Source organism: Oncorhynchus tshawytscha, unplaced genomic scaffold (genome assembly GCF_018296145.1).
Source record: "Oncorhynchus tshawytscha isolate Ot180627B unplaced genomic scaffold, Otsh_v2.0 Un_contig_2225_pilon_pilon, whole genome shotgun sequence".
NCBI classification, from domain to species: domain Eukaryota; kingdom Metazoa; phylum Chordata; class Actinopteri; order Salmoniformes; family Salmonidae; genus Oncorhynchus; species Oncorhynchus tshawytscha.
Window position 1 is genome coordinate 87,239 of NW_024609490.1, and position 26,124 is coordinate 113,362.

General features: G+C 44.4%; 2 protein-coding genes across 5 annotated transcripts in view; both read right to left on the minus strand.

Moving 5' to 3' along the window:
- ppfia3 (PTPRF interacting protein alpha 3) overlaps nucleotides 1–12,443 on the minus strand; it is a 49,786-nt gene extending 37,343 nt beyond the window's left edge. For 2 of the 4 annotated variants that reach the window (XM_042315513.1, XM_042315514.1), the window contains exon 1: nucleotides 5,049–5,238. In XM_042315513.1, coding sequence (XP_042171447.1) covers nucleotides 5,049–5,195 — 147 coding nt within the window. In that variant the 5' untranslated portion in view covers nucleotides 5,196–5,238. Of the gene's footprint in view, nucleotides 1–5,048; nucleotides 6,255–12,160 lie in introns of those variants that run through there. The other 2 variants (XM_042315511.1, XM_042315512.1) reach the window with 2 other exon arrangements.
- A 2,625-nt stretch (nucleotides 12,444–15,068) lies between these two features.
- Nucleotides 15,069–25,778, minus strand: nucb1 (nucleobindin 1). The gene is given in 13 exon segments (XM_042315509.1): nucleotides 15,069–16,564; nucleotides 16,685–16,799; nucleotides 16,947–17,117; nucleotides 17,197–17,286; nucleotides 17,525–17,617; nucleotides 17,695–17,753; nucleotides 17,832–17,922; nucleotides 18,041–18,226; nucleotides 22,647–22,750; nucleotides 22,834–22,966; nucleotides 24,134–24,241; nucleotides 24,703–24,835; nucleotides 25,358–25,778. Coding segments are annotated over 12 exon segments (1,368 nt in total). The 5' UTR covers nucleotides 24,832–24,835; nucleotides 25,358–25,778; the 3' UTR covers nucleotides 15,069–16,475.
- Between the last annotated feature and the right edge of the window lie 346 nt (nucleotides 25,779–26,124).

Consider the following 26,124-nt stretch of genomic DNA (forward strand, 5'->3'; position numbering starts at 1 on the left):
AGGGGTGATGTACAGATGGTACACAGCAGACCCATAGGAATTTGGATTTCTGGGATTGACTCTAGCTGAAAAGACAGCTTTTGGCACCGATATCCCACAATTATTTGCTTTCTCTCTCTAGTTCTCTCTTTCTACTATCCTTGTCTCACTCTCCCTACACAGTCCAAGACACAATGTGATCATAAACTACCTCAAGGTGTCTCCCGACTGTACTAGGCCTCCATCTCTCCCTCTCATCCTCTCACTCGGCCTACTCCGCTCTCATCCTCACAATCCTTCATCCATCTCTATCTCTCCATGTGATAACCCAGAACACCTAAGAATAGATGCCAGAAGCTCCATCATTAGTATGCAGCAATATGCAAATTGGCCTGATTCGTTAGTCTGTGTGTGTGTTTCACACCACCAGTTCTCTCTCTGTACCATGCTCTTATTCTCACTCTGCAGCCCTCTCTCTCTATCAATCTGTCTCTCTCCACTCTCCCGCTCTCCCTTTCTCAGCAGTGGCGGCACACTGAGCAGACGCACTCAATGAACCCTGCTGGTGTTGAATCTATCACAACGCTCTGTGCTGCTAGCTCTAGTGTTGAATCTATCACAGCGCTCTGTGCTGCTAGCCCTAGTGTTGAATCTATCACAGCGCTCTGTGCTGCTAGCCCTAGTGTTGAATCTATCACAGCGCTCTGTGCTGCTAGCCCTAGTGTTGAATCTATCACAGCGCTCTGTGCTGCTAGCCCTAGTGTTGAATCTATCACAGCGCTCTGTGCTGCTAGCCCTAATGTTGAATCTATTACAGCGCTCTGTGCTGCTAGCCCTAGTGTTGAATCTATCACAGCGCTCTGTGCTGCTAGCCCTAATGTTGAATCTATTGCAGCGCTCTGTGCTGCTAGCGCTAGTGTTGAATCTATCACAGCGCTCTGTGCTGCTAGCTCTAGTGTTGAATCTATTGCAGCGCTCTGTGCTGCTAGCGCTAGTGTTGAATCTATCACAGCGCTCTGTGCTGCTAGCCCTAGTGTTGAATCTATCACAGCGCTCTGTGCTGCTAGCTCTAGTGTTGAATCTATTGCAGCGCTCTGTGCTGCTAGCGCTAGTGTTGAATCTATCACAGCGCTCTGTGCTGCTAGCCCTAGTGTTGAATCTATCACAGCGCTCTGTGCTGCTAGCTCTAGTGTTGAATCTATCACAGCGCTCTGTGCTGCTAGCCCTAGTGTTGAATCTATCACAGCGCTCTGTGCTGCTAGCTCTAGTGTTGAATCTATCATAGCACTCTGTGCTGCTAGCTCTAGTGTTGAATCTATCACAGCGCTCTGTGCTGCTAGCTCTAGTGTTGAATCTATCATAGCACTCTGTGCTGCTAGCTCTAGTGTTGAAACTATCACAGCGCTCTGTGCTGCTAGCTCTAGTGTTGAATCTATCATAGTGCTCTGTGCTGCTAGCTCTAGTGTTGAATCTATCACAGCGCTCTGTGCTGCTAGCTCTAGTGTTGAATCTATCACAGCGCTCTGTGCTGCTAGCTCTAGTGTTGAATCTATCACAGCGCTCTGTGCTGCTAGCTCTAGTGTTGAATCTATCACAGCGCTCTGTGCTGCTAGCCCTAGTGTTGAATCTATCATAGCACTCTGTGCTGCTAGCTCTAGTGTTGAATCTATCACAGCGCTCTGTGCTGCTAGCTCTAGTGTTGAATCTATCATAGCACTCTGTGCTGCTAGCTCTAGTGTTGAATCTATCATAGCACTCTGTGCTGCTAGCTCTAGTGTTGAATCTATTACAGCGCTCTGTGCTGCTAGCGCTAGTGTTGAATCTATCACAGCGCTCTGTGCTGCTAGCTCTAGTGTTGAATCTATCACAGCGCTCTGTGCTGCTAGCGCTAGTGTTGAATCTATCACAGCGCTCTGTGCTGCTAGCCCTAGTGTTGAATCTATCACAGTGCTCTGTGCTGCTAGCCCTAGTGTTGAATCTATTGCAGCGCTCTGTGCTGCTAGCCCTAGTGTTGAATCTATCACAGTGCTCTGTGCTGCTAGCCCTAGTGTTGAATCTATCACAGCGCTCTGTGCTGCTAGCCCTAGTGTTGAATCTATCACAGTGCTCTGTGCTGCTAGCGCTGGTGTTGAATCTATTGCAGCGCTCTGTGCTGCTAGCCCTAGTGTTGAATCTATCACAGTGCTCTGTGCTGCTAGCGCTGGTGTTGAATCTATCACAGCGCTCTGTGCTGCTAGCCCTAGTGTTGAATCTATCACAGTGCTCTGTGCTGCTAGCCCTAGTGTTGAATCTATCACAGTGCTCTGTGCTGCTAGCCCTAGTGTTGAATCTATCACAGTGCTCTGTGCTGCTAGCGCTGGTGTTGAATCTATCACAGCGCTCTGTGCTGCTAGCCCTAGTGTTGAATCTATCACAGCGCTCTGTGCTGCTAGCCCTAGTGTTGAATCTATCACAGTGCTCTGTGCTGCTAGCGCTGGTGTTGAATCTATCACAGCGCTCTGTGCTGCTAGCCCTAGTGTTGAATCTATCACAGTGCTCTGTGCTGCTAGCCCTAGTGTTGAATCTATCACAGTGCTCTGTGCTGCTAGCCCTAGTGTTGAATCTATCACAGCGCTCTGTGCTGCTAGCCCTAGTGTTGAATCTATCACAGCGCTCTGTGCTGCTAGCCCTAGTGTTGAATCTATCACAGCGAGTCTGTGCTGCTAGCCCTAGTGTTGAATCTATCACAGCGCTCTGTGCTGCTAGCCCTAGTGTTGAATCTATCATAGCGCTCTGTGCTGCTAGCCCTAGTGTTGAATCTATCACAGTGCTCTGTGCTGCTAGCGCTGGTGTTGAATCTATCACAGCGCTCTGTGCTGCTAGCGCTGGTGTTGAATCTATCACAGCGCTCTGTGCTGCTAGCCCTAGTGTTGAATCTATCACAGCGCTCTGTGCTGCTAGCGCTGGTGTTGAATATATCACAGCGCTCTGTGCTGCTCTCTTCATGTGTGTTTGTGTGTATGTGTGTGTCCGTAGATGTGTGCACCATATTGATCTCCCTCTCAGTGAGGTAATATGGCCCTTTAACGTCCAGTCATTCTCAGTAAAAACACATTGTCCTATCACATCTGTTATTGCTTTCAATAGTTCAGAGAACATATGGGTTCTAACAAAATAAACCGCATCACTCATCTTTGGCATCCAGGGAGACTGCCTGTCTGAAATCCAAGATGGAGTCCTTTTCGCATGTTCAGTGGCGTCAGTCACACTAGAATGATTACTCTACGGGCATAAGGATGTGGGCTAATATTGGCCTGGGTATTATAGGTATTACTCAATCGAATGGAACCGCCAATAATATGTAACAGTCTGTCATGAAGTCTAAGTCATGATTCAGCCACAGCCCTGCTCAGTATGCACCAGAAATGGTCCGTAGGAGCAGGAACAACCACATACCAACAAGAACAGATGGAACAGCTAAGTACAGATGGAACAAACTGAACAGCTCATTGGTGAGTCCAGTAGATAGCAGGATAGCTCAGTATGGATAAGAGAAGCAACATAAAACCAGAACCATGTTAAAGTCTAAGCATAAAAAAACTGAAATATAACATTTACATAAGTATTCAGACCCTTTACTCAGTACTTTGTTGAAGCACCTTTGGCAGTGATTACAGCCTTGAGTCTTCTTGGGTATGACACTACAAGCTTGGCACACCTGTATTTGGTGGAGTTTCTCCCATTCTTCTCTGCAGATCCTCTCAAGTTTTGTCAGGTTGGATGGGAAGCGTCGCTGCACAGCTATTTTCAGGTCTCTACAGAGATGTTCGATCAGGTTCAGGTCCGGGCTCTGGCTGGGCCACTCAAGGACATTCAGAGAGTTGTCCCGAAGCCACTCCTGTGTAGTCTTGGCTGTGTGCTTAGGGTCATTGTCCTGTTGGAAGGTGAACTTTTCCCCAGTCTGAGGTCCTGAGCGCTCTGGAGCAGGTTTTCTGTACTTTGCTCTGTTCATCTTTCCCTCAATCCTGACTAGTCTCCCAGTCCATGTCACTGAAAAACATCACCACAGCATGATGCTGCAACCACCATGCTTTACCGTAGGGATGGTGCCAGTTTTCCTCCAGACGTGACACTTGGCATTCAAGCCAAAGAGTTCAATCTTGGTTTCACCAGACCAGAGAATCTTGTTTCTCGTGGTCTGAGAGTCCTTTAGGTGCCTTTTGGCAAACTCCAAGCGGGCTGTCATGTGCCTTTTACTGAGGAGTTGCTTCCGTCTGGCCACTCTACCATAAAGGTCTGATTGGCGGTGCTGCAGAGATGGTTGTCCTTCTGGAAGGTCCTCCCTTCTCCACAGAGGAACTCTTGAGCTCTGTCAGAGTGACCATCGGATTCTTGAGGCCCTTCTCCCACGATTGCTCAGTTTGGCCGGGTGGCCAGCTCTAGGAAGAGTCTTGATGGTTCCAAACCTCTTCCATTTAATAATGATGGAGGCCACTGTCAACTGTGGGACTGATATAGACAGGTGTGTGCCATTCCAAATCATGTCCAATCAATTAAATTTACCACAGGTGGACTCCAATCAAGTTGTAGAAACACCTCAAGGATGATCAATGGAAACAGGATGCACCTGAGCCCAAACAAACAGGATGGAGTCTCATAGCAAAGGGTCTGAATACTTTTGTAAATAAGGTATTTCAGTTTATTTTTTTATCCTAAAAACCTGTTTTCACTTTGTCATTATGAGATATTGTGTGTAGATTGATGAGGGAAATATTTAATTTAATCAATTTTAGAATAAGGCTGTAAAGTAACATAATGTGAAAAAAGTCAAGGGTTCTGAATACTTTCCAAATGCACAGTATACACTCACTCTCTCTTTTTCACACTCACAATGTGTTTGCAGCGAGGCAACAGGAAGGTCTCTATAGATTCTTTGTCCAGATCTCACACTTAGTAAGTAAACACACATACAACACACACTCATGCACACAGAAACACACACACAGGCAGCCACATATGCAGCAAGTGCACGCGCAAACACGGACACACGAATGTACACACACAGACACACACCCCCTCCCCGTGTGTACCTGTGGTAGGGCGATAGACAGCTGTCTTGAGAGGGAGTCCTTCTCATGGCCCAGGTCTCGGAGACGAAGCTGGGCTGTCCCCAGACTGTCCTGGGTCTCCCTTAGGCTGTCCAACAGCCTCTCCCTCTCCGTCAGCATGTTCACCATCAGAGATTCCAGATTCCCGGTGCTGCCCCCCTCGTCACCTCCGCCCCGGGGCTCCCCTCTGCCCCCGTATCCACCCCCCATACCGCCTCCCATTCCCCCGCCACTCCCTCCCGGAGAGGAAGGCCCTCCCCCACTCCCGCCACGCCCATCCTCAGAGATGGTGGGCATCACCTCGCACATCATCTTGAGGCCGGAGAGTGTGTTGAGAGTTGAGAGCTGAGAGTTGGTGGGTGTCGGTGGAGAGTGTGGGATTGTTCTGGGAAAATTTGCTTCAAGGAGCCCACAGAATATTTTTTCAAGTGCTTGTATGAGATAAGGTGTGAAGGGCACTCTATTCTCTTTTGTCTCTCTCTCTCTATTTCTCTCTGCCTCGCTTTGGCCCTTGGTCTCTCTCTTATGTTTGTGTCCTTGTCCTTTTCTCCTGTTACTATGTGAGAGAGGTTGGTTGACAGGCAAGCAGAATGGTGGCACTCTTTTACCCTTCTCTCTCCTCTGTACCTCACCTCTCTATGAATAAGACGTCACAGTCATCACTAACAAGCCTGTGTTTGGTTGGTTAACGTCTTATCACTCTGTACCTTGTCACTTCCTCATCTCTACTTCCTGGCTTCACCGAATTAGCTCCTTTGGATGTATTGCTACAATAGGAATAGCTCTGCTGTGTCTAGCAAACACCTGATTGGCTCTCTGCTTGTGGTGATAACAACTGATTGATTGTCTCAGTGAGTCTGGCTGAGTGACAGGGCCCATGTAATTGTGAGATACCTTTGGGGTACGGTGTGTGTCTTTGGGTGGGGTGCAGTTAGGTTTCCAAAGGCAAGGTCTAAAGTGGTAGGACGAGATAGGAGGAGTCCATGGGGATGAAAGAGTTTAGGGAAGGGGCAAGAGGGAGGGCAGGTGTAGTGGAGGGCCTTGGACACCCCAGGGTGGTCTTCAGACAGATGAGAGAAGCAGCTGGAAAATAGAGAACAAGATGATCGTAAACAGGGAAAAATAATAGAGAAACAGGGTAAAGGAAGAGAGAAACAGGGGAAAGGAAGAGAGAAACAGGGGAAAGGAAGAGAGAAACAGGGGAAAGGAAGAGAGAAACAGGGGAAAGGAAAGAGAGAAACAGGGGAAAGGAAGAGAGAAACAGGGAAAGGAAGAGAGAAACAGGGGAAAGGAAGAGAGAGAAACAGGGGAAAGGAAGAGAGAAACAGGGGAAAGGAAGAGAGAGAAACAGGGGAAAGGAAGAGAGAAACAGGGGAAAGGAAGAGAGAGAAACAGGGGGAAAGGAAGAGAGAGAAACAGGGGAAAGGAAGAGAGAAACAGGGAAAAGGAAAAGAGAGAAACAGGGGAAAGGAAGAGAGAAACAGGGGAAAGGAAGAGAGAGAAACAGGGGGGGAAAGGAAGAGAGAGAAACAGGGGAAAGGAAGAGAGAGAAACAGGGGAAAGGAAGAGAGAAACAGGGGAAAGGAAGAGAGAGAAACAGGGGAAAGGAAGAAGAGAGAAACAGGGGAAAGGAAGAGAGAGAAACAGGGGAAAGGAAAGAAGAGAGAAACAGGGGAAAGGAAGAGAGAGAAACAGGGGAAAGGAAGAGAGAGAAACAGGGGAAAGGAAAGAGAGAAACAGGGGAAAGGAAGAGAGAGAAACAGGGGGGAAGAGAGAAAAGGAAAGGAAGAGAGAAACAGGGGAAAGGAAGAGAGAAACAGGGGAAAGGAAAGAGAGAAACAGGGGAAAAGGAAGAGAGAAACAGGGGAAAGGAAGAGAGAGAAACAGGGGAAAGGAAAGAGAGAAACAGGGGAAAAGGAAGAGAGAGAAACAGGGAAAGGAAGAGAGAGAAACAGGGGAAAGGAAGAGAGAGAAACAGGGGAAAGGAAGAGAGAGAAACAGGGGAAAGGAAGAGAGAGAAACAGGGGAAAGGAAGAGAGAAACAGGGGAAAGGAAAGAGAGAAACAGGGGAAAGGAAGAGAGAAACAGGGGAAAGGAAGAGAGAAACAGGGGAAAGGAAAGAGAGAAACAGGGGAAAAAGGAAACAGGGGAAAGAGGAAACAGGGGAAAGGAAAGAGAGAAACAGGGGAAAGGAAGAGAGAGAAACAGGGGAAAGGAAGAGAGAGAAACAGGGGAAAGGAAAGAGAGAGAAACAGGGGAAAGGAAGAGAGAAACAGGGGAAAGGAAGAGAGAAACAGGGGAAAGGAAGAGAGAAACAGGGGAAAGGAAGAGAGAAACAGGGGAAAGGAAGAGAGAAACAGGGGAAAGGAAGAGAGAGAAACAGGGGAAAGGAAAGAGAGAAACAGGGGAAAGGGGAAAGGGGAAGAGAGAGAAACAGGGGAAAGGAAGAGAGAAACAGGGGGAAAGGAAGAGAGAAACAGGGGAAAGGAAAGAGAGAAACAGGGGAAAGGAAGAGAGAGAAACAGGGGAAAGGAAGAGAGGAAAGGGGAAGGAAAGAGAGAGAAACAGGGGAAAGGAAGAGAGAGAAACAGGGGAAAGGAAAAGAGAGAAACAGGGGAAAGGAGAGAGAGAAACAGGGGAAAGGGGAAAAGGGGAAAAGAGAGAGAAACAGGGGGGAAAGGAAGAGAGAAACAGGGGAAAGGAAGAGAGAAACAGGGGAAAGGAAGAGAGAGAAACAGGGGAAAAAGAGAGAGAAACAGGGGAAAGGAAAGAGAGAAACAGGGGAAAGGAAACAGGGGAAAAGAGAGAAACAGGGAAAGGAAGAGAGAAACAGGGGAAAGGAAGAGAGAGAAACAGGGGAAAGGAAGAGAGAGAAACAGGGGAAAGGAAGAGAGAAACAGGGGAAAGGAAGAGAGAGAAACAGGGGAAAGGAAGAGAGAAACAGGGGGAAAGGAAACAGGGGAAAAGAGAGAAACAGGGGAAAGGAAGAGAGAGAAACAGGGGAAAGGAAAGAGAGAAACAGGGGAAAGGAAGAGAGAAACAGGGGAAAGGAAAGAGAGAAACAGGGGAAAGGAAGAGAGAAACAGGGGAAAGGAAGAGAGAGAAACAGGGGAAAGGAAGAGAGAGAAACAGGGGAAAGGAAGAGAAACAGGGAAAAGGAAAAGAGAGAAACAGGGGAAAGGAAGAGAGAGAAACAGGGGAAAGGAAGAGAGAAACAGGGGGGAAAGGAAGAAGAGAGAAACAGGGGAAAGGGAAGAGAGAAACAGGGGGAAAAGGAAAGAGAGAAACAGGGGAAAGGAAGAGAGAGAAACAGGGGAAAAGGAAAGGAAAGAGAGAAACAGGGGAAAGGAAAGAGAGAAACAGGGGAAAGGAAGAGAGAAACAGGGGAAAGGAAGAGAGAAACAGGGGAAAGGAAGAGAGAAACAGGGGAAAGGAAGAGAGAGAAACAGGGGAAAGGAAAAAGAGAAACAGGGGAAAGGAAGAGAGAAACAGGGGAAAGGAAGAGAGAAACAGGGGAAAGGAAGAGAGAGGGGAAACAGGGGAAAGGAAGGGGAGAGAAACAGGGGAAAGGAAGAGAGAAACAGGGGAAAGGAAGAGAGAAACAGGGGAAAGAAAAGAAAAGAAGGAAAAGGGGAAAGGAAGAGAGAAACAGGGGAAAGGAAGAGGAAAAAAGGGGAAAGGAAAGAGAGAAACAGGGGAAAGGAAGGAGAGAGAAACAGGGGAAAGGAAGAGAGAAACAGGGGAAAGGAAGAGAGAAACAGGGGGGAAAGGAGGGGAGAGAGAAACAGGGGGAAAGGAAGAGAGAGAAACAGGGGAAAGGAAGAGAGAAACAGGGGAAAAGAGAGAGAAACAGGGGAAAGGAAGAGAGAGAAACAGGGGAAAGGAAGGAGAAAAGGAAGAGAGAAACAGGGGGGGAAAGGAAGAGAGAAACAGGGGAAAGGAAGAGAGAAACAGGGGAAAGGAAAGAGAGAAACAGGGGAAAGGAAGAGAGAAACAGGGGAAAGGAAGAGAGAGAAACAGGGGAAAGGAAGAGAGAGATTAGTGTTTTTCCATTAAACTCTCAAGGCTCTCAATCAACTTATATAATTGTAATTGACAAGTTGAAAGAGCCTCATCCTTGGATCTCATAATTAGAGGTTGACCGATTAATCGGAATGGCCGAGAAATTAGGGCCGATTTCAAGTTTTCATAACAATCGAAAATCTGTATTTTTTTTTACACCTTTATTTAATCTTTATTTAACTAGGCAAGTCAGTTAAGAACACATTTTATTTTCAATGACGGCCTAGGAACAGTGGGTTAACTGCCTCGTTCAGGGGCAGAACAACAGATTTTCATCTTGTCAGCTCGGGGATTCAATCTTGCAAACTTACAGTTAACTAGTCCAACGCTCTAACCACCTGCCTCTCATTGCACTCCAAGAGAGAGCCTGCCTGTTATGCGAATGCAGTAAGCCAAGGTAAGTTGCTAGCTAGCATGAAACTTATCTTATAAAACAATCAATCAATCATAATCACTAGTTAACTACACATGGTTGATGATATTACTAGTTTATCTAGCGTGTCCTGCGTTGCAAATAATCGATGCGGTGCGTATCGTTGCTCCAATGTGTACCTAACCATGAACATCAATGCCTTTCTTAAAATCAATACACAGAAGTATATTTTTAAACCTGCATATTTAGCTAAAAGAAATCCAGGTTAGCAGGCAATATTAACCAGGGGAAATTGTGTCACTTCTCTTGCGTTCATTGCACGCAGAGTCAGTGTATATGCAACAGTTTGGGCAAACTAATTTGCCAGAATTTTACATAATTATGACATAACATTGAAGGTTGTGCAATGTAACAGGAATATTTAGACTAATGGATGCCACCCCTTATATAAAATACGGAACGGTTCCGTACTTCACTGAAAGAATAAACGTTTTGTTTTTGAGACGATAGTTTCCGGATTCGACCATATTAATGACCTAAGGCTTGTATTTCTGTGTGTTATTATGTTATAATTAAGTATATGATTGCATTGAGCAGTCTGACTGAGCGGTGGTAGGCAGCAGCAGGCTCGTAGACATTCATTCAAACAGCACTTTCGTGCGTTTTGCAAGCAGCTCTTCGTTGTGCCTCAAGCATTGCGCTGTTTATGACTTCAAGCCTATCAACTCCCGCGGTTAGGCTGGTGTAACCGATGTGAAATGGCTAGCTAGTTAGCTGGGTGCGAACTAATAGCGTTTCAAACATCACACGCTCTGAGACTTGGAATGGTTGTTCCCCTTGCTCTGCATGGGTAACACTGCTTCGAGGGTGGCTGTTGTCGTTGTGTTCCTGGTTCAAGCCCAGGGAGGAGCGAGGAGAGGGACGGAAGCTATACTGTTACACTGGCAATACTAAAGTGCCTATAAGAACATCCAATAGTCAAAGGTTAATGAAATGCAAATGGTATAGAGAGAAATAGTCCTATAATTCCTATAATAACTACAACCTAAGACTTCTTACCTGGGAAAATTGAAGACTCATGTTAAAAGGAACCACCAGCTTTCATATGTTCTCATGTTCTGAGCAAGGAACTTAAATGTTAGCTTTCTTACATGGCACATATTTCACTTTTACTTTCTTCTCCAACACTTTGTTTTTGCATTATTTAAACCAAATTGAACATGTTTCATTATTTATTTGAGGCTTAATTGATATTATTGATGTATTATATTAAGTTAAAATAAGTGTTCATTCAGTATTGTTGTAATTGTCATTATTACAAATACATGTAAAAAATTGGCAGATTAATCGGTATAGGCTTTTTTTGGCCCTCCAATAATCGGTATCGGCATTGAAAAATCATAATCGGTCAACCTCTACTAATAATGCAACAGATTTTAGAGAACAGTTTGTTAGTAACCAACATCATAAAGACAATCCAGGCCGGAAGAGGAGGTAGTGGAGAACCCCTTTTCTGAGATGTGGGTGGACCAGGTGAGATGATTGGGTGGCCAGCACAGACACAAAACCAGATGATAATGACTAAATCAAATCTGTCATAGCCAGTTGGAAGCAGCTGTTTACAGAGCAGACCAGACAATTAAGACACCTACAGTAGCCTATGTATTGCACAGTGAAAGCATTTGACTTGATGAAAAAAAAAATCCTCCACACGCATGTCTAATCAACCTCTCTCTCATCTCTCTCTCTCACACACACTTCACACATTCATTGGACATCAAACACACACACACACCTATCTCTGTTCCACCACAACGACTTATCAGGAGAATACATAGTTGGAGCCTATTGCATTACGTCTGTCCAGCATCCACGGCAACCTACTCCGTTGCACACGTCTGTCTGAAGCTATGTATCCATCGGTCTCTGCTCTTATCCATACAGCCGATTAGTCATAATGCTAATCATGGATGCGCGTTATACACGGAAATGAGAGTCATGGAGGGTTACGCTGTAGCCTTAGCCTGGCCATCTCGTTCAGTAGGGGGATCATGGGTAAAATAAACGAGCCGGATGTATCCCTTAATAGTCTACAGAGATAGACAGACAGACATGTATTTATGCGGGGCAGAATCATAACGTATTTGAATTTAAATTGTCATCATTGTAATTATGGACTATGTGTAGTCTGTAGAAGGGAATATATCTCTGTCTCATAATAACCTCTGTCTCACATTGTCATGTATGTTACAATCTGAAAATATATTTAGCGAGAAGGGTCTATGTTAGGCCTAATAAATTAAAACCACAGTCACAACAGAAAAGCGACGTGAATAAAATAAAACAGAAGATGTAATGTAGCCTATAGCCTCTTCCCATCCGATTTCCTTCCAATGGCCTCTATGCAAATAATTCTGCAAATGAAATAAAGGCTATACGCACAAATGAACGATTATGCATTATTCTATACTTAAATGCCCCAATTATATTGTAGGCAATGAAGCATCCCGTTACACCCAATGTTAGGCGTTACACCCCACCGCCTCACCGCCTCGCCCCCTCTCCATCCTCAAAAACAGCTGGCAGATCATGCACAGCTCCATCTCACAACATTAATTAAATGTCAGATACCAATGTTGTATTCATAATCTTATCTCACCCTTGTCATCGTCGAAAGCAAAAAAATACATGATTCCCATTTACCCCATCCGGGCATCTCGCGGTTAAAAGTCGTTTCGCCGTGAAAACCCAGTTTCCAGCAAGCAACCCCCTCCCCTCTCCCTTCTCACACATGTAAACGATGGCACTGGGCGCGAGCGACGTGACACCTCACCATAGACAACCCCCTCCCCACTCCCTTCTCACACATGTAAACGATGGCACTGGGCGCGAGCGACGTTACACCTCACCATAGACAACCCCCGTCGTTCTCTCTCTCGTCTTTATCTCTCTCCTCATTCTCTCCATCCACCCCTCCCTCCCTCTCTCGGATAAAAAGGTGCTGGGTCTTAAAGAAACAAACTCGCAGCTCTCACGCGCCCGCTCACGCACGTGGGGCTATACAATTCATTGATCATGCATGGGAGCGCGCGCACACACACTCATGAGGGCACAGTCGTGGCACAGTCGTGATTTCATTTTACATTGACAAACATTAAAAGTACACTCACATTCAATGTTAGACCCAATATGTATGGAAATCAGAGAAGGACTAATAACTTCTACAGCCTCATATTGTAGGCTACAGTGAAACATTCTCCCCCTCTGGTGTCTAAGTATGAGAACTGCGTCATTCACAGCTCAAAACTCACCTATTGCTCATACTGGCTTTTTGACCGTGACCCCCCATAATAAACTATGTATATCACAAATATTCATTTTTGTCTTCAACATATTTCACCATTTAATGTTTTGTTGTGCAGAGTTTGGTCGATAAATGTTTAGGCCTAAATATGGTTTATGATAAAAGAATGTGTTATTTTCAGATCTTTCTCAATTCAACTGTGTATATCATGGATTTTGAACGTATTTCTACAGAAATGCAAATCGTCTATAAATGTCAAAACCAAATTACCCGCTAGTCATCTCCACCTCTGTATTCTTCTCATGGTCTGACGCACAGACAGATGTGCAGGTGACACCAATCACCACAGGGCATCGGTTACACTTCAACCAACCGAAGGCAAGAGAAGGCGTTTCCTGGAACTGGCAGAGCCAATAGAAAAAAATGAAATTGGTTTCAGCTCAATTGGTTGGGGCGGTAAAAAGGATCCCGGAAGGGATGACGTAATTTTCTCTTAGAGGATGATGTCATTGTAATGCACAGAGAGAGCATTCAAATAGGCAATAATATTTCCTTTAGTAGAATGAATGTGTCAATAGTCTGAGTAACTCTGTGGGTCCCCACTTCAGATAAGTACAGATGTGATGTCAAGAACAATAATTGTCAGACAGAAAAGTGTGTCCATTGCATAGTTTATCATATAAAACATGCACACCCCTCTCTCTCCCTCCCAGGTCAGACTAAGGTCAGGGTCAGACCAGAGGTGGCAGCAGTCTGACCTCATAGAGAGCCAAACAGATCCTCAGTCCCTGTCTCCCATGATGCCCTTTCTCTTCTGTCCTTAAGATACATTCGTAATCCAACACTCTTTGGCCAAAGGCCTTATTGAAAAGATACTTGATCTGCCCATTATCAACATTTAAATCCCTCGTCCAACTCATGCCAAATCACAAATACTGTTATTATTCCAGAGACTTGCTCTCTGAGATTCCACAGTGTGCAGATAGTGACAATGGATAGGACACATATGACATAACAGGTTTCGGCAACTCTCTGTCCTATACCTTGCTGTTGCAGGGAGAGGACTGGCTGACACTGATGCCTCCTCTCAGAAGACACCAGACCAGATGAGAAGTTTACCCACACACTGTGAATTGGAAAATGTATGTGCTTTTTAAACTACCTTTATCTGAAAAAAGGTCTATTAGTGAAAGCTCAGCACAATGTCTAACAGCCCATCTGCAGGATTAAAGTGAAGAACTGGACAGAATTACATTGTATTGATCTGTAGGCATATTGGTTTGGTAAACAGTCACTTCCCCCCCCCCCCAGACTCCAAGATGGAGGTGAGGAGCTGTAAATATCAAAGCTGAAAGATGATTCCTTAATAGATAAAAAGACATAAATCTGTGTGAGGGACACTCAGTTTGAACAGTGTCCACCATCATCGGCAGTGTTGCTCTGGTACTGCATGTTTTCCAACCATATAGATGTTCAAAATGGTCACATATAGAACTTATGTTGCTCATAACTTGAGATTACATCCATCTGTCTCTCCTTCATGTTGTCACATACTTGTCTCACCTACTACCAGACTGAGAATCAAAAATATAACATTCTGAAGAAAAATGACAGTGCAGATGTTGCTAAACACCCAGATATGTCCATCCCTGAGCAGTGACATCACCAGCAGCGGAGTGATTGACAGTTAACAGCTGTATCGCCACCCAGAAAGAAGGGGCAGTGAGGTCATCATTGAGGTCACCGGGGGTCAGGGGGTGAGTGGAATGCAGGGTAGGAATGCACTGTGTGCCAGGGGACCCATTCCATGGGAGAGAACAACGATCAGCACATACTCCCCAGGGAACCATACCACTGGACAACAGCAGAGGAAAGAGAGAGTACAGTACAGAGACACTGAAGGGATTCATTACCACAACAGAATGTTTAAAATACATTTAAAATAAGAAGGGTGATGACAGAAGGGACCAGGCTGGAATAACAACAATGTACAGAAGCATGCAAGATCCCAGTGACCAATAGACAAATTAGTTATTGGCAGGAGAGGTCAAAGGTCAACTAGAGGAGTGTGAAGGCAGAAGGGATTGGGAATTAAATATTCAAACAATGTACCTCATCTGGGAAAGGGTTAGCGGTCACAAATCAGAAATTTGACATTTGGGGAAAACAGTGGAAATAGTAAGCTAGGAATACAACATACAGACAACATAAGGGCAGAATATCTATAGACAGAGAATTTAAAAATGAAGAAGGCTAGGTCCAGTGAGTTTAATAATTTATTGAGATCAAATGTAAACCACAGAGATAGGTGAACACCGGGACTGTGCCAGGGGACGATACGATGTGCTTGACTGACTGGGGTTGTGCGCTTGTGCTGTATGATGTCATCTGCTGTACCCATCTGGATATGTGTGTCAGTGAAAGAGATGTGTTCCTGCGAGAGCGTGTGTGTATTTAGGGTTGCACAGCTACCACTATTTTACCAAAGTTACTGGAATCCTCTGTAATTTTGGTAAATAACAGGTAATCTATGGTAACTTTGGTGATTTATACTTGAACTAAAAAAACGTTATTCATATATATATTAAATTATTTTTTTACATCTGTGACCATAATGTCCATGAGTTTCTAGTGGATAGACTATATGGGTCAAGAGAAAAATAACCTAAATAATTTTGGAAAAGCATCTAATCAACAATTGCATTGTTTTCAATTCACTCCACAAACTTTTCAAACTATGGTATTTTTCACAACTGCCACCAGTTTGACCCCAAATATTTACAACAAAGACATATTGACATAGTAAAATAAAAAAGTGTGTGTAAAATAAACAAAGGGTATTTTATTCTGAAACCCTTATATTAAACATCAATGACATTCACTACGTTGATGGTTTATATTTAGGATCTTTTACAGCTTTGTCATCTCATTTAATTATTGTATAGATTTTACATCTGATAAGGCCACACAGAGGGCCAGAGATAATTCATGAGTATGTTTACATGCACACTAATAATTTGATATTAAACTGATTATGGCAGTAGGCCAAGCATGGAAATAGTCACGTGAACACCTTACTCTGCTTATCTTGAATCGGCGTACGGTCAAAATCTAAGAAAACATTCACCGATTAAAACACCTGGTTTTCTAGGCAATCTTTCAAATGACTGCATTCTCGAGCTGTGTATTTGATTTGCGCCAGCACAGGTAGCGCAAGACTCCCTCTTATGCGTGAATTTGGAAAAACAAAGTATGCATATTAGAAATTGTTTTCACATACAAACTTTATATGTCCCAACTCAGAATCAAAAAGGTTTTGCAAAAAAGTTTGGCCATTGTGGTCGAATATTTTTTTAGATGGCTGATTTTGGAATTTATCTGAAGTCTCATCAGTAGCCTGATTTCAGACGTAAACAGGATTATTAGGGAAATTGTTCTTCTTGCAAAGCATGTAAATGTTTTAAACAAAATCTAATTATGGTACGCATGTAACCATGCTCACAAACACCTGTGATAATCTGAAGTACCAAAAAAAGACACTAGATGTCATCTGATAAAATTCCATATATTCCTTGAAAGTTACAAAAATTCTGGTAGTTTACTGGTAAACTTAGAAAGTTTCCAGTAATATACCCTCCCATTGCAACCCTATGTGTATCAGGGTGCTGCATTAGGTGTGTATGGGCAGGTTCTGTGGTGGTTCTGCAGGCAGGTTATTCTGGGCCTCTTGGACTTCTTGTTCAACAGGAGCTTTAGCACCTGAATGAGAGCGCCAGAGAGAACATTCCATTACTGAAAGAACCCCTCAGAGGAGACAAAAGCAAAAATGTCCCCAACTCACTCCATCCCTGCCCTTTTTATCTTGTCTATCCCGTTTACCTTGATCTTCCAGTTTCTGCATCTCTTGGTGGAACTGTAGTTCTCCGTTAGGACCCGTAGGAGGCTGCCCCTCCACTGCCTGTTTCTCCTTCCTCTGAGACATCTCTAGCACTGCCTGACAGAATCAGACAAACATTTCATCATATAAACTCATAGTTTCATATTTCATTGAAGATATAATCGCTATAGTGACAGTATGGCTTATTCTGCAGTATTTGGCTATCCTCCATACCACTGTGCAGAGTAAGTGGTGGTTGTCTACCTGTTGGTACTCTCGTCTCTGGGCCTCCAGGGCCTTGCCCCTCTCCTTCAGCAGATCCTGCTCCTGACGAAGAGACTCCGCCCTCTACCCAGCTCCTCCTCCTTGGTGCAGTTCCGCCTCAAACCGCTGGAGCTCAGCCTCTGTAAACACTGGCTTGGTGTCATCTAAAGTCTGGAGGGATGGGGAAGATGAGTCTGACATGACTCAACACACAAACTATAAAATGACCCAACGTCTCTCACTCACTTACATCCCATTCTTTAGGGTTATTGAACTCTTTCTTGTCTGTTGATTTAAGGAACTCTTCCAGGCTGACGAGTCGATCTTGATTGATGTCCACCTGTCAAAACAGAAAAAAGTAATAGATAACAGACAGAGAGTGAACGGATGAGAGGTGAACAGACAGACAGTGAACGGATGAGAGGTGAACAGAGAGTGAACGGATGAGAGCTAAACAGACAGAGTGAAAGGATGAGAGGTGAACAGAGAGAGAGAGGAGAGAGGGATAAAGACACAGAAACAAGGAAAAACAGGAATGGAGGGTTAAAACAGAGGACAGAAATCCAAACAATACTAACGTTCTTCATGACATGCTCCCTCATCCTCAGCCTCTCTTCCTCCATCTCCATCATATCATCCTCCTCATTCTTTGGGTCGTAGACCTTCTCCAGCTGGTGGTAGAGGGCAGGAGAGAGCTGTTACTATACCACACGGACACACACACACACACGAGGGGAATGTGCGTTACCTCTTTGGCAAAGAGGGCCTCTAGTTCCTGCTCATCTAAAACACCATCTCCATTCGCATCTACAGGAGGAAAATAAACATTATTTGAACACATACAAACTTCATCATCATGTAATAGTAGAGTGCAGCTTAACTGACCATGCAGTTTGAAGAAGGTCTTTGGGTTAAACTCTGTTGGGTCCAGTCCATCAGTCTCCTCCCATACCTCACGCAGTTGAGCTACACTGCCCTGTGCGAGAGATAGAAAGGAGAGGGAGAGAGAAAAGAGATGAGATTCCATTCTACTGGTCTCGCATACAAAAAGCATTCCCTCCATCTTACTCGCTCTCTCCGTCTTTCTCTCTCACCGGAGCGTTGACCTTGGGGTGCTTGCGGTGTTTATCCTTCAGCTCCTCCATCCTCTTCTCCTCCTTCTCTCTCTTCTCCTGGTCCAGACCCTTGAGGTACTCCCGTCTCTCGTGCTCCTTCAGCATCTCATAGCGTTTGAACTCATCATGTCTCTCTGCATCGTAGTTCTCTAGGTCTTTAGTGGCCTAGCAGGGAGACAGCGGACAAGGATGAGGGAGATACTGATGTACAGTACCAATCAAAATTTTGGATACACCTACTCCTTAATTTATTTCTACAATGTACAATAATAGTGAAGACAAACTATGAAATAACACATATGGAATCATGTAGTGACCACAAAGTGATAAACAAATCAAAATGTATTTGAGATTTTTCAAAGTAGCCACCCTTTGCCTTGATGACAGCTTTGCACACTCTTGGCATTCTCTCAACCAGCTTCATGAGGTAGTCACCTGGAATGCATTTCAATTAACTGGTGTGCCTTGTTAAAAGTTAATTTGTGGAATTTCTTTCTTTCTTTCTTAATGCATTTGAGCAAAGAGAAAACAACAGTCCATCATTACCTTAAGACATTAAGGTCAGTCAATCTGGAACATTTCAAGAACTATGAACGTTTCTTCAAGTGCAGTCGGAAAAACCATCAAGGTCTATGATGAAACTGGCTCTCATGAGGACCGCCACAGGAAAGGAAGACATAGGCATAAATGGTCGAATTGCTGCAAAGGAACCACTACCAAAGGACACCAAAAAGAAGAGACTTGCTTGGGCCAAGAAACATGAGCAATGGACTTTAGACCGGTAGAAATCTGTCCTTTGGTCTGATGAGTACAAATTCTAGATTTTTGGTTCCAACCGCCATGTCTTCGTGAGACCCAGAGTAGGTGAACAGTAGATCTCTGCATGTGTGGTTCCCACTGTGAAGCATGGAGGAGGTGGTGTGATGGTGCATTGCTGGTGACACAGTCTGTGATTTATTTAGAATTCAAGGCACACTTATAACCAGCATGGCTAGCACAGCATTCTGCAGCGATATGCCCTCCCATTTGGTCTGCGCTTAGTGGGACTATCATTTGTTTTTCAACAGGACAATGACCCGAAACACACCTCCAGGCTGTGTAAGGGCTATTTGACCAAGAAGGAGTGATGGAATGCTGCATCAGATGACCTGGCCTCCACAATCACCTGACCTCAACCCAATTGAGATGGTTTGGGATGAGTTGGACCATAGAGTGAAGGGAAAGCAGCCAACAAATGCTCAGCATATGTGGGAACTCCTTCAAGACTGTTGGAAAACCATTCCTCATGAAGCTGGTTGAGAGAATGCCAAGAGTGTGCAAAGCTGTCATCAAGGAAAATGGTGGCTACTTTGAAGAATCTAAAATATTTTGATTTGTTTAATAGTTTTTTGGTGACTACATGATTCCATATGTGCTATTTTATAGTCTTGATGTCTTCACTGTTATTCTACAATGTAGAAAATAGTAGAAAATAGTAGAAAATAAAGAAAAACCATTGAATGAGTAAGTGTGTCCAAACTTTTGACTGGTACTGTACATTGGCCTAGCAGGGAGACAGAGGACAAGGGGGAAACTGATGTACATCGGCCTACCAGGGAGGCAGAGGACAAGGATGAGGGGGATACTGAAGTACATTGGCCTAGCAGGGAGGCAGAGGACAAGGACGAGGGGATAATGAAGTACATCAACACCAGTGTTATGATACAAGTAGATAAGAATCAGGGCCCGTATTCATAACGCATTCTGGAGTAGGAATACTGATCTAGGATTAGCACCCAATATAATAGCATTAATTATGATAAAAGATGGCGCCGACAGACAAACTTGGCAGATCTGCTTCTAGCGCTTAAGCAACTTTGCCGTATTTAGTTTTTTTGTGTTATTTCTTACATTATTAGCCCAGAACATTTTTTGTATTATTACATACAGCCGGAAATAACTTTTGGAAATCGAGAGAGGCGGTAAATCACCAACATTACGACCAGGAATACGACTTTCCCGAATACTCAGGAGGCTTGCACACCCTCCACCGCTTCCAAGATATTACTCACTAATATTCAGTCTCTGGACAATAAAGTAGATGAGCTCAGGGCAAGGATCCCCCTCCAGAGAGTCATCAGGGACTGTAACATACTCTGTTTCACAGAATCATGGCTCTCTTGGGATATACTGTCCCCGTCCATACAGCCAGCTGGGTTCTCAGTACATTGCGCAGACAGGAATAAAGAACTCCCAGGGAAGAAGGGTGGTGGTGTATGTTTCATGATTAACTACTCATGGTGTGATTGTGATAACATACAGGAACTCAAGTCCTTTTGTTCACCCGACCTAGAATACCTCAAATTCAAATGCCGACCGTTTACCTCCCAAGAGAATTCTCTCCGGTTCAGTGACAGCCATGTATATTCCCCCTCAAGCCAATACCACGACAGCCCTCAAGGAACTACACTGGACTTTATGCAAACTGGAAACCACATATCCTGAGACTACATTTATTGTAGCTGGGGATTTTAACAACGCAAATTTGAGGAAAACGCTACTGAAGTTCTATCAAGACATTGACTGTAGTACTCGCTCTGATAAAACACTCAACCACTGCAACTCTTTCGAAATGCCTACAAGGCCCTCCCCCACCCTCCCTTCGGCAAATAAGATCACGACTGCATTTTGCTCCTCCCTTCCTATAGGCAGACTCAAACAGGAAGTACCCGTGCTAAGGTCTAGTCAACGCTGGTCTGACCAATCGGAATCCATGCTTCAAGATTGTTTTGTTCAAGCGGACTGGGATATGTTCTGGCTAACCTCAGAATAACATTGACGTATACAAAGACATGGTGACTGAATTCAACAGGAAGTGTATAGAGGATGTTATTCCCACTGACTATTAAAACCTACCCAAACCAGAAACCGTGGATAGATGGCATTAGTCGCACAAAACTGAAAGCGCGAACCACTGCATTTAACCATGGCAAGGTGACTGGGAATATAGTCGAATACAAACAGTGTAGTTATTTTCTCCGTAAGGCAATCAAACAGGCAAAACGTCAGTACAGAGACAAAGTGGAGTCACAATTCAATGGCTCAGGAGACATATGTGGCAGGGTCTACAGACAATCACAGATTACAAAGGGAAAACCAGCCACGTCACAGACACTGACGTCTTGCCCCGGACAAACTAAACACCTTCTTTGTCCGCTTTGAGGATAACAATGCCACCAACATGGCCCGGCTTTCAAGGACTGTAGGCTCTCATTCTCTGTGGCTGATGTGAGTAAGACATTTAAGCGTGGTAACCCTTGCAAGAATGCCAGCCCAGGAGGCATCCCTAGAAGCGTCCTCAGAGCATGTGCAGACCAGCTGTCTGGAGTGTTTACAGACATATTCCATCTCTCCCTATCCCAGTCTGCTGACCCCACTTCCTTCAAGATGTCCACCATTGTTCCTGTACCCAAGAAAGCAAAGGTAACTGAACTAAATTACTATTTCCCCGTAGCACTCACTTCTGTCATCATGAAGTGCTTTGAGAGGCTAGTTAAGGATAATATCACCGCTACCTGACACCCTAGACCCACTTCAATTGACATATCACCCCAATAGATCCCAGATGATGCAATCGCCATCGCACTGCCCTATCCCATCTGGACAAGAGGAATACCTACAGAAGAATGCTTTCAACACCATAGTACCATCAAGTTCCTCGGCGAACACATCACTGACAATCTGAAATGAGCCATCCACACAGTGTGGTGAAGGAGGAGCAACAACTGCTCTTCAACCTCAGGAGGCTAAAGAAATTCAGCTTGGCCCCTAAGACACTCAAACTTTTACAGATGGACAATTGAGAGCATCCTGTCGGGCTGTTTCACCCCCCTGGTATGGCAACTTCTCCGCCCGCAACCGCAGGGCTCTTCAGAGGGTGGTGCGGTCTGCACAACGCATCACCGGGGGCACACTGCCTGCCCTCCAGGACACCTACAGCACCCGATGTCACAGGAAGGCCAAAAAGGACATCAACCACCTGAGCCACTGCCTGTTCACCCTGCTATCATCCAGAAGGCGGGGTCAGTACAGGTGCATCAAAGCTGGGCCTGAGACTGACTTCTATCTCAAGGCCATCAGACTGTTAAATAGCCATCACTAGCCAGCTACCACCCGGTTACTCAACCCTGCACCTTAGCGGCTGCTGCCCTATATACATAGAATCACTGGCCACTTTAATAATGGAACACTAGTCACTTTAATAATGTTTACATACTGCTTTACTCATCTCATATGCAGATATTCTATTCTATGGTATTTTAGTCAATGCCACTCCGACATTACTCGTCCTAACATTTATATATTTCTTCATTCCCTTCTTTTACTTTTAGATTTGTGTGTATTGTTGTGTATTGTTAGATACTACTGCACTGTTGGAGCTAGGATCACAAGTATTTCACTACACCCGCAATAACATCTGATAAATATGTGTATGTGTACCCATAAAAATTTATTTGAAAAGGCTAAACTGATCCTAGATCTGCACCTACTCTTAGATGTTCTATGAATACAAATACAAGCCTGGACTCTATGCTCACTGCATTACCGTTGAGATGAGCAGCTCAAGGTCTTTGGCCTCAAAGGTGTTCTGATTGTGTGGATCCAGGTGTTCAAACTGCTTCAACAGAGAGGCATGGTCCATCTGTAAACCTTGGGGATAAACAGGGGTTTTAACAAGTGACTGAGAAAACATATATAATCTCTTGGTCTTCCAGGCCTTTAAAAACCCTCACTCTGTGTGTTGGTGCTGTCCAGTTTGGCTTTGAGCAGCATCCTGAGGCGAGACACCTCCTGTCTCTTCAGCTCATCCAGACGAGTTCTAACATGGTGCCCCACAAGGTCCAGCTCCTTACTGAGACGACCATTCTGAAGAAGATGGACAGTCAGTCAGACACATAGATTCACCTTTATTCGGCAGGACATTTACTTTACATGTACCAGGAACTTGATCCAGTGACTTGATGCTGCCACAATAAACAGAACATAGACAGAATAAGACAGAATGTATAGACAAAGAATTTACACATACTCAACATACAGTATATACACTATAGATTAGGGATGGGCATTTGAAATTATTTCACTATTCAAATATGATTTTTTCAGATATCTGTATTGTAGAAATACATTTTTAAAGAAAACGGTACCCTACGCGTTTCAGCAGAAGGGTAAGTGAAGTGTGAGAGAGGAGCAGGGGCCAGTGTGTGTGTGGCACAGAGGGTGAGAGAAAAAGTAGATAAACCGACTCGTGCTAGTTAGAAAACCTATGGCAGCAACAAGTTATCTATCATACCATCTGGTAGTACCGGTCTTGACTGAACCAAATCATTGTAAAGAAGCTAGCTGGCTACAGTAGCCAGATAAGTTAGTCAGCTAGCTAGCTAAAGTAGAAAGGCTAATTAAGGCTATTTTGAGGCACACCTCGTAATTGTCTACGACAACTCCATTCATATGAAACAACAGCCTACCTGTTGGTTGATCATTGTAGCCTACTCCTTCTCATTTAGCCAACTTATTTCTGTCATTTTTATTCTAATTTGCATCGATTAGAAATCTCCCACTTCCTTTGCTACACATTGAGCCTCCGACTGTAACATCGCTTTGATTGACCAACAATAACAACAAGCTACACGTGTGAAGGCTACCGGAGCGTCTTTTTTATGGGCATAAAAACGGTCATAAAACTGTTGTGTTAAAATGTTAATGTTAAATGTTAAATGTTTAATGTAATGGTCTATTCTTGTAGGCTATGTAGCAATGTCACAGATACTTTTATGACATTTTAGACCGAGCATTTTCATTGTTAAAATAGACCATTAAGTATTCGAATACTAACGCCCATTCAGATATTCAAATAACCCGTGCCAATCCCTACTATAGATGACTTGTGTAACATCATAGGTACTACACAAGGAGGTGAGGGGTTAATTAGTGAGTTAATACTTTGAAAAACGAATAAAAAACTACTAAGGTCAGAAAATATAAGACAAGGGAAGAAAAACAACAGAGAGAGAGAGAGAGAGAGCAACAGACCTTGATGTCCTCTGTATTGGCAGTCTGGAGTTTCTCTCTGAAGTGGGGATCTGTCTCCAGCACCTCAATCACCTCTCTCAGATACCGGTCATAGTATAGGCCTGTGTCCTGCAATGGACAGGCAACCACACACACACAAACATCACACATGGATACAGATACCGGTCATAGTATAGGCCTGTGTCCTGCAACGGACAGGCAACCACACACACAAACATCACACATGGATGGATACAGACAGACATGCAACCACACACACATGGATGGATACAGACAGACAGGCAACCACACACACATGGATGGATACAGACAGACAGGCAACCACACACACAAACATCACAAATGGATGGATACAGACAGACGGGCAACCACTCACACAAACATCACACATGGATGGATACAGACAGACGGGCAACCACACACACAAACATCACACATGGATGGATACAGACAGACGGGCAACCACTCACACAAACATCACAAATGGATGGATACAGACAGACAAACAACCAACCAACCAACCACACAAACGGATGGATGGACGGACGACAGACAGAACAAAGGCGTACCACATTATCCTCCTGTTTGTCCTCCTGGGGAGAATGTGCTTCCTGGGGGGTAGCATTGCGGTCAAGGGGCACTGACCAAACCTCCAGAGACATGGATAGGAGCAGCAGCCAGCCAGGACCCAGGTTCATCCTCCTGCAAGTATGAACATATAAGATCTGTCTATGTCAATTATATATTCAGACATTATTCAGCTATCAGTCATTTGGTACTGAACACCAACTGAATGATGTTTGACGGCTGACATCTGACAGACAGAGGCACATCACAGGAGGCGTATCCTGTTGCATGGACATTATATGGGAACTGGCAGACTGACCATCAGATACTGTGGGCTAGTGACGCACTGTGGGCTAGCGCGAAACCTCGCTGAATGAATGGTCTACGCTCTGATTTCGTGTGACAATATACATATTTTCAGTAGAAAGCGCAACAACACGCAACAGCAAAGACACTACCGCCCTCTGAACAACAGCAAGCTAGCTAGCCAACGTTAGCAAGCTACGGATGAGAGAGAGAGAGAGAGAGAGGCTTCCATCCATCTTGCATCCCCCATTCATATTAAATGCACGAAACCCACTAGAAAACATCTGGCAACGCCAACAGGCCAAATGTAGTATTATGTACACTCGTTGTGACATGGGGATTCTCGCTTACCGTTACTTGTTAATTGGTGGCTAATTCTTGCCCGTTGTATTAGCCAGCTAACGTTACTTCCTTCACCAAAAGCTTTCCGAAATGAAAAAAAATAAAGATTTTGCGTCGCAGCCGAAAATGACGTCAAAAAGAAGCGACTGTGTGTGACCGATCGTATGGGTACCGTCCGTTCTTATAACGCGTTCACCTACTATTCGGAACTAGTAAATTAGTAAATTCCGAGTTTGCTAGTTTCGAGTTTCATAGTTCCGACTTTCACATGAACGCGGCATTATTATACCTCAGCGTCCCCATCCCGTCCGTTCTTAATAAACTGTAGTTCAGTGGTCTCGTCAGTGGGGAAAGAGGCGATGCGAGAGGATTTACTGCGCCCAAAATATGTCCGCGTGAGATAAGCCTTTTTTTGCATGGAGGGTATCGAAATCGAATAGAAGTTTTGTAATGTTTAGGCTGTTACAAATGTACTTATAGAAGTGGATTCATGTGGCATTCCGGCAACTTTGAGAAAAACAACTTAGTTGTGCCTATTGGTCACACGCCTTATCTGCCCTCTCATTGGCTAAAATGGTTTCACCTGATTTCTCCTGCCTTCCATCGTTGATGACATATGTTTCCGTTGTTAGAATGGTCAGTCTTGTCAATATAATAGATCATCTTTGGTCTCGTTCCAATACAAAAAAAACGTACATTTCCTTTACGTCTTCCTGATTTTATGAAAAACAACCACATATGCGAAGTACAGTTATTGTTTTGAAGTTAAATAAGGT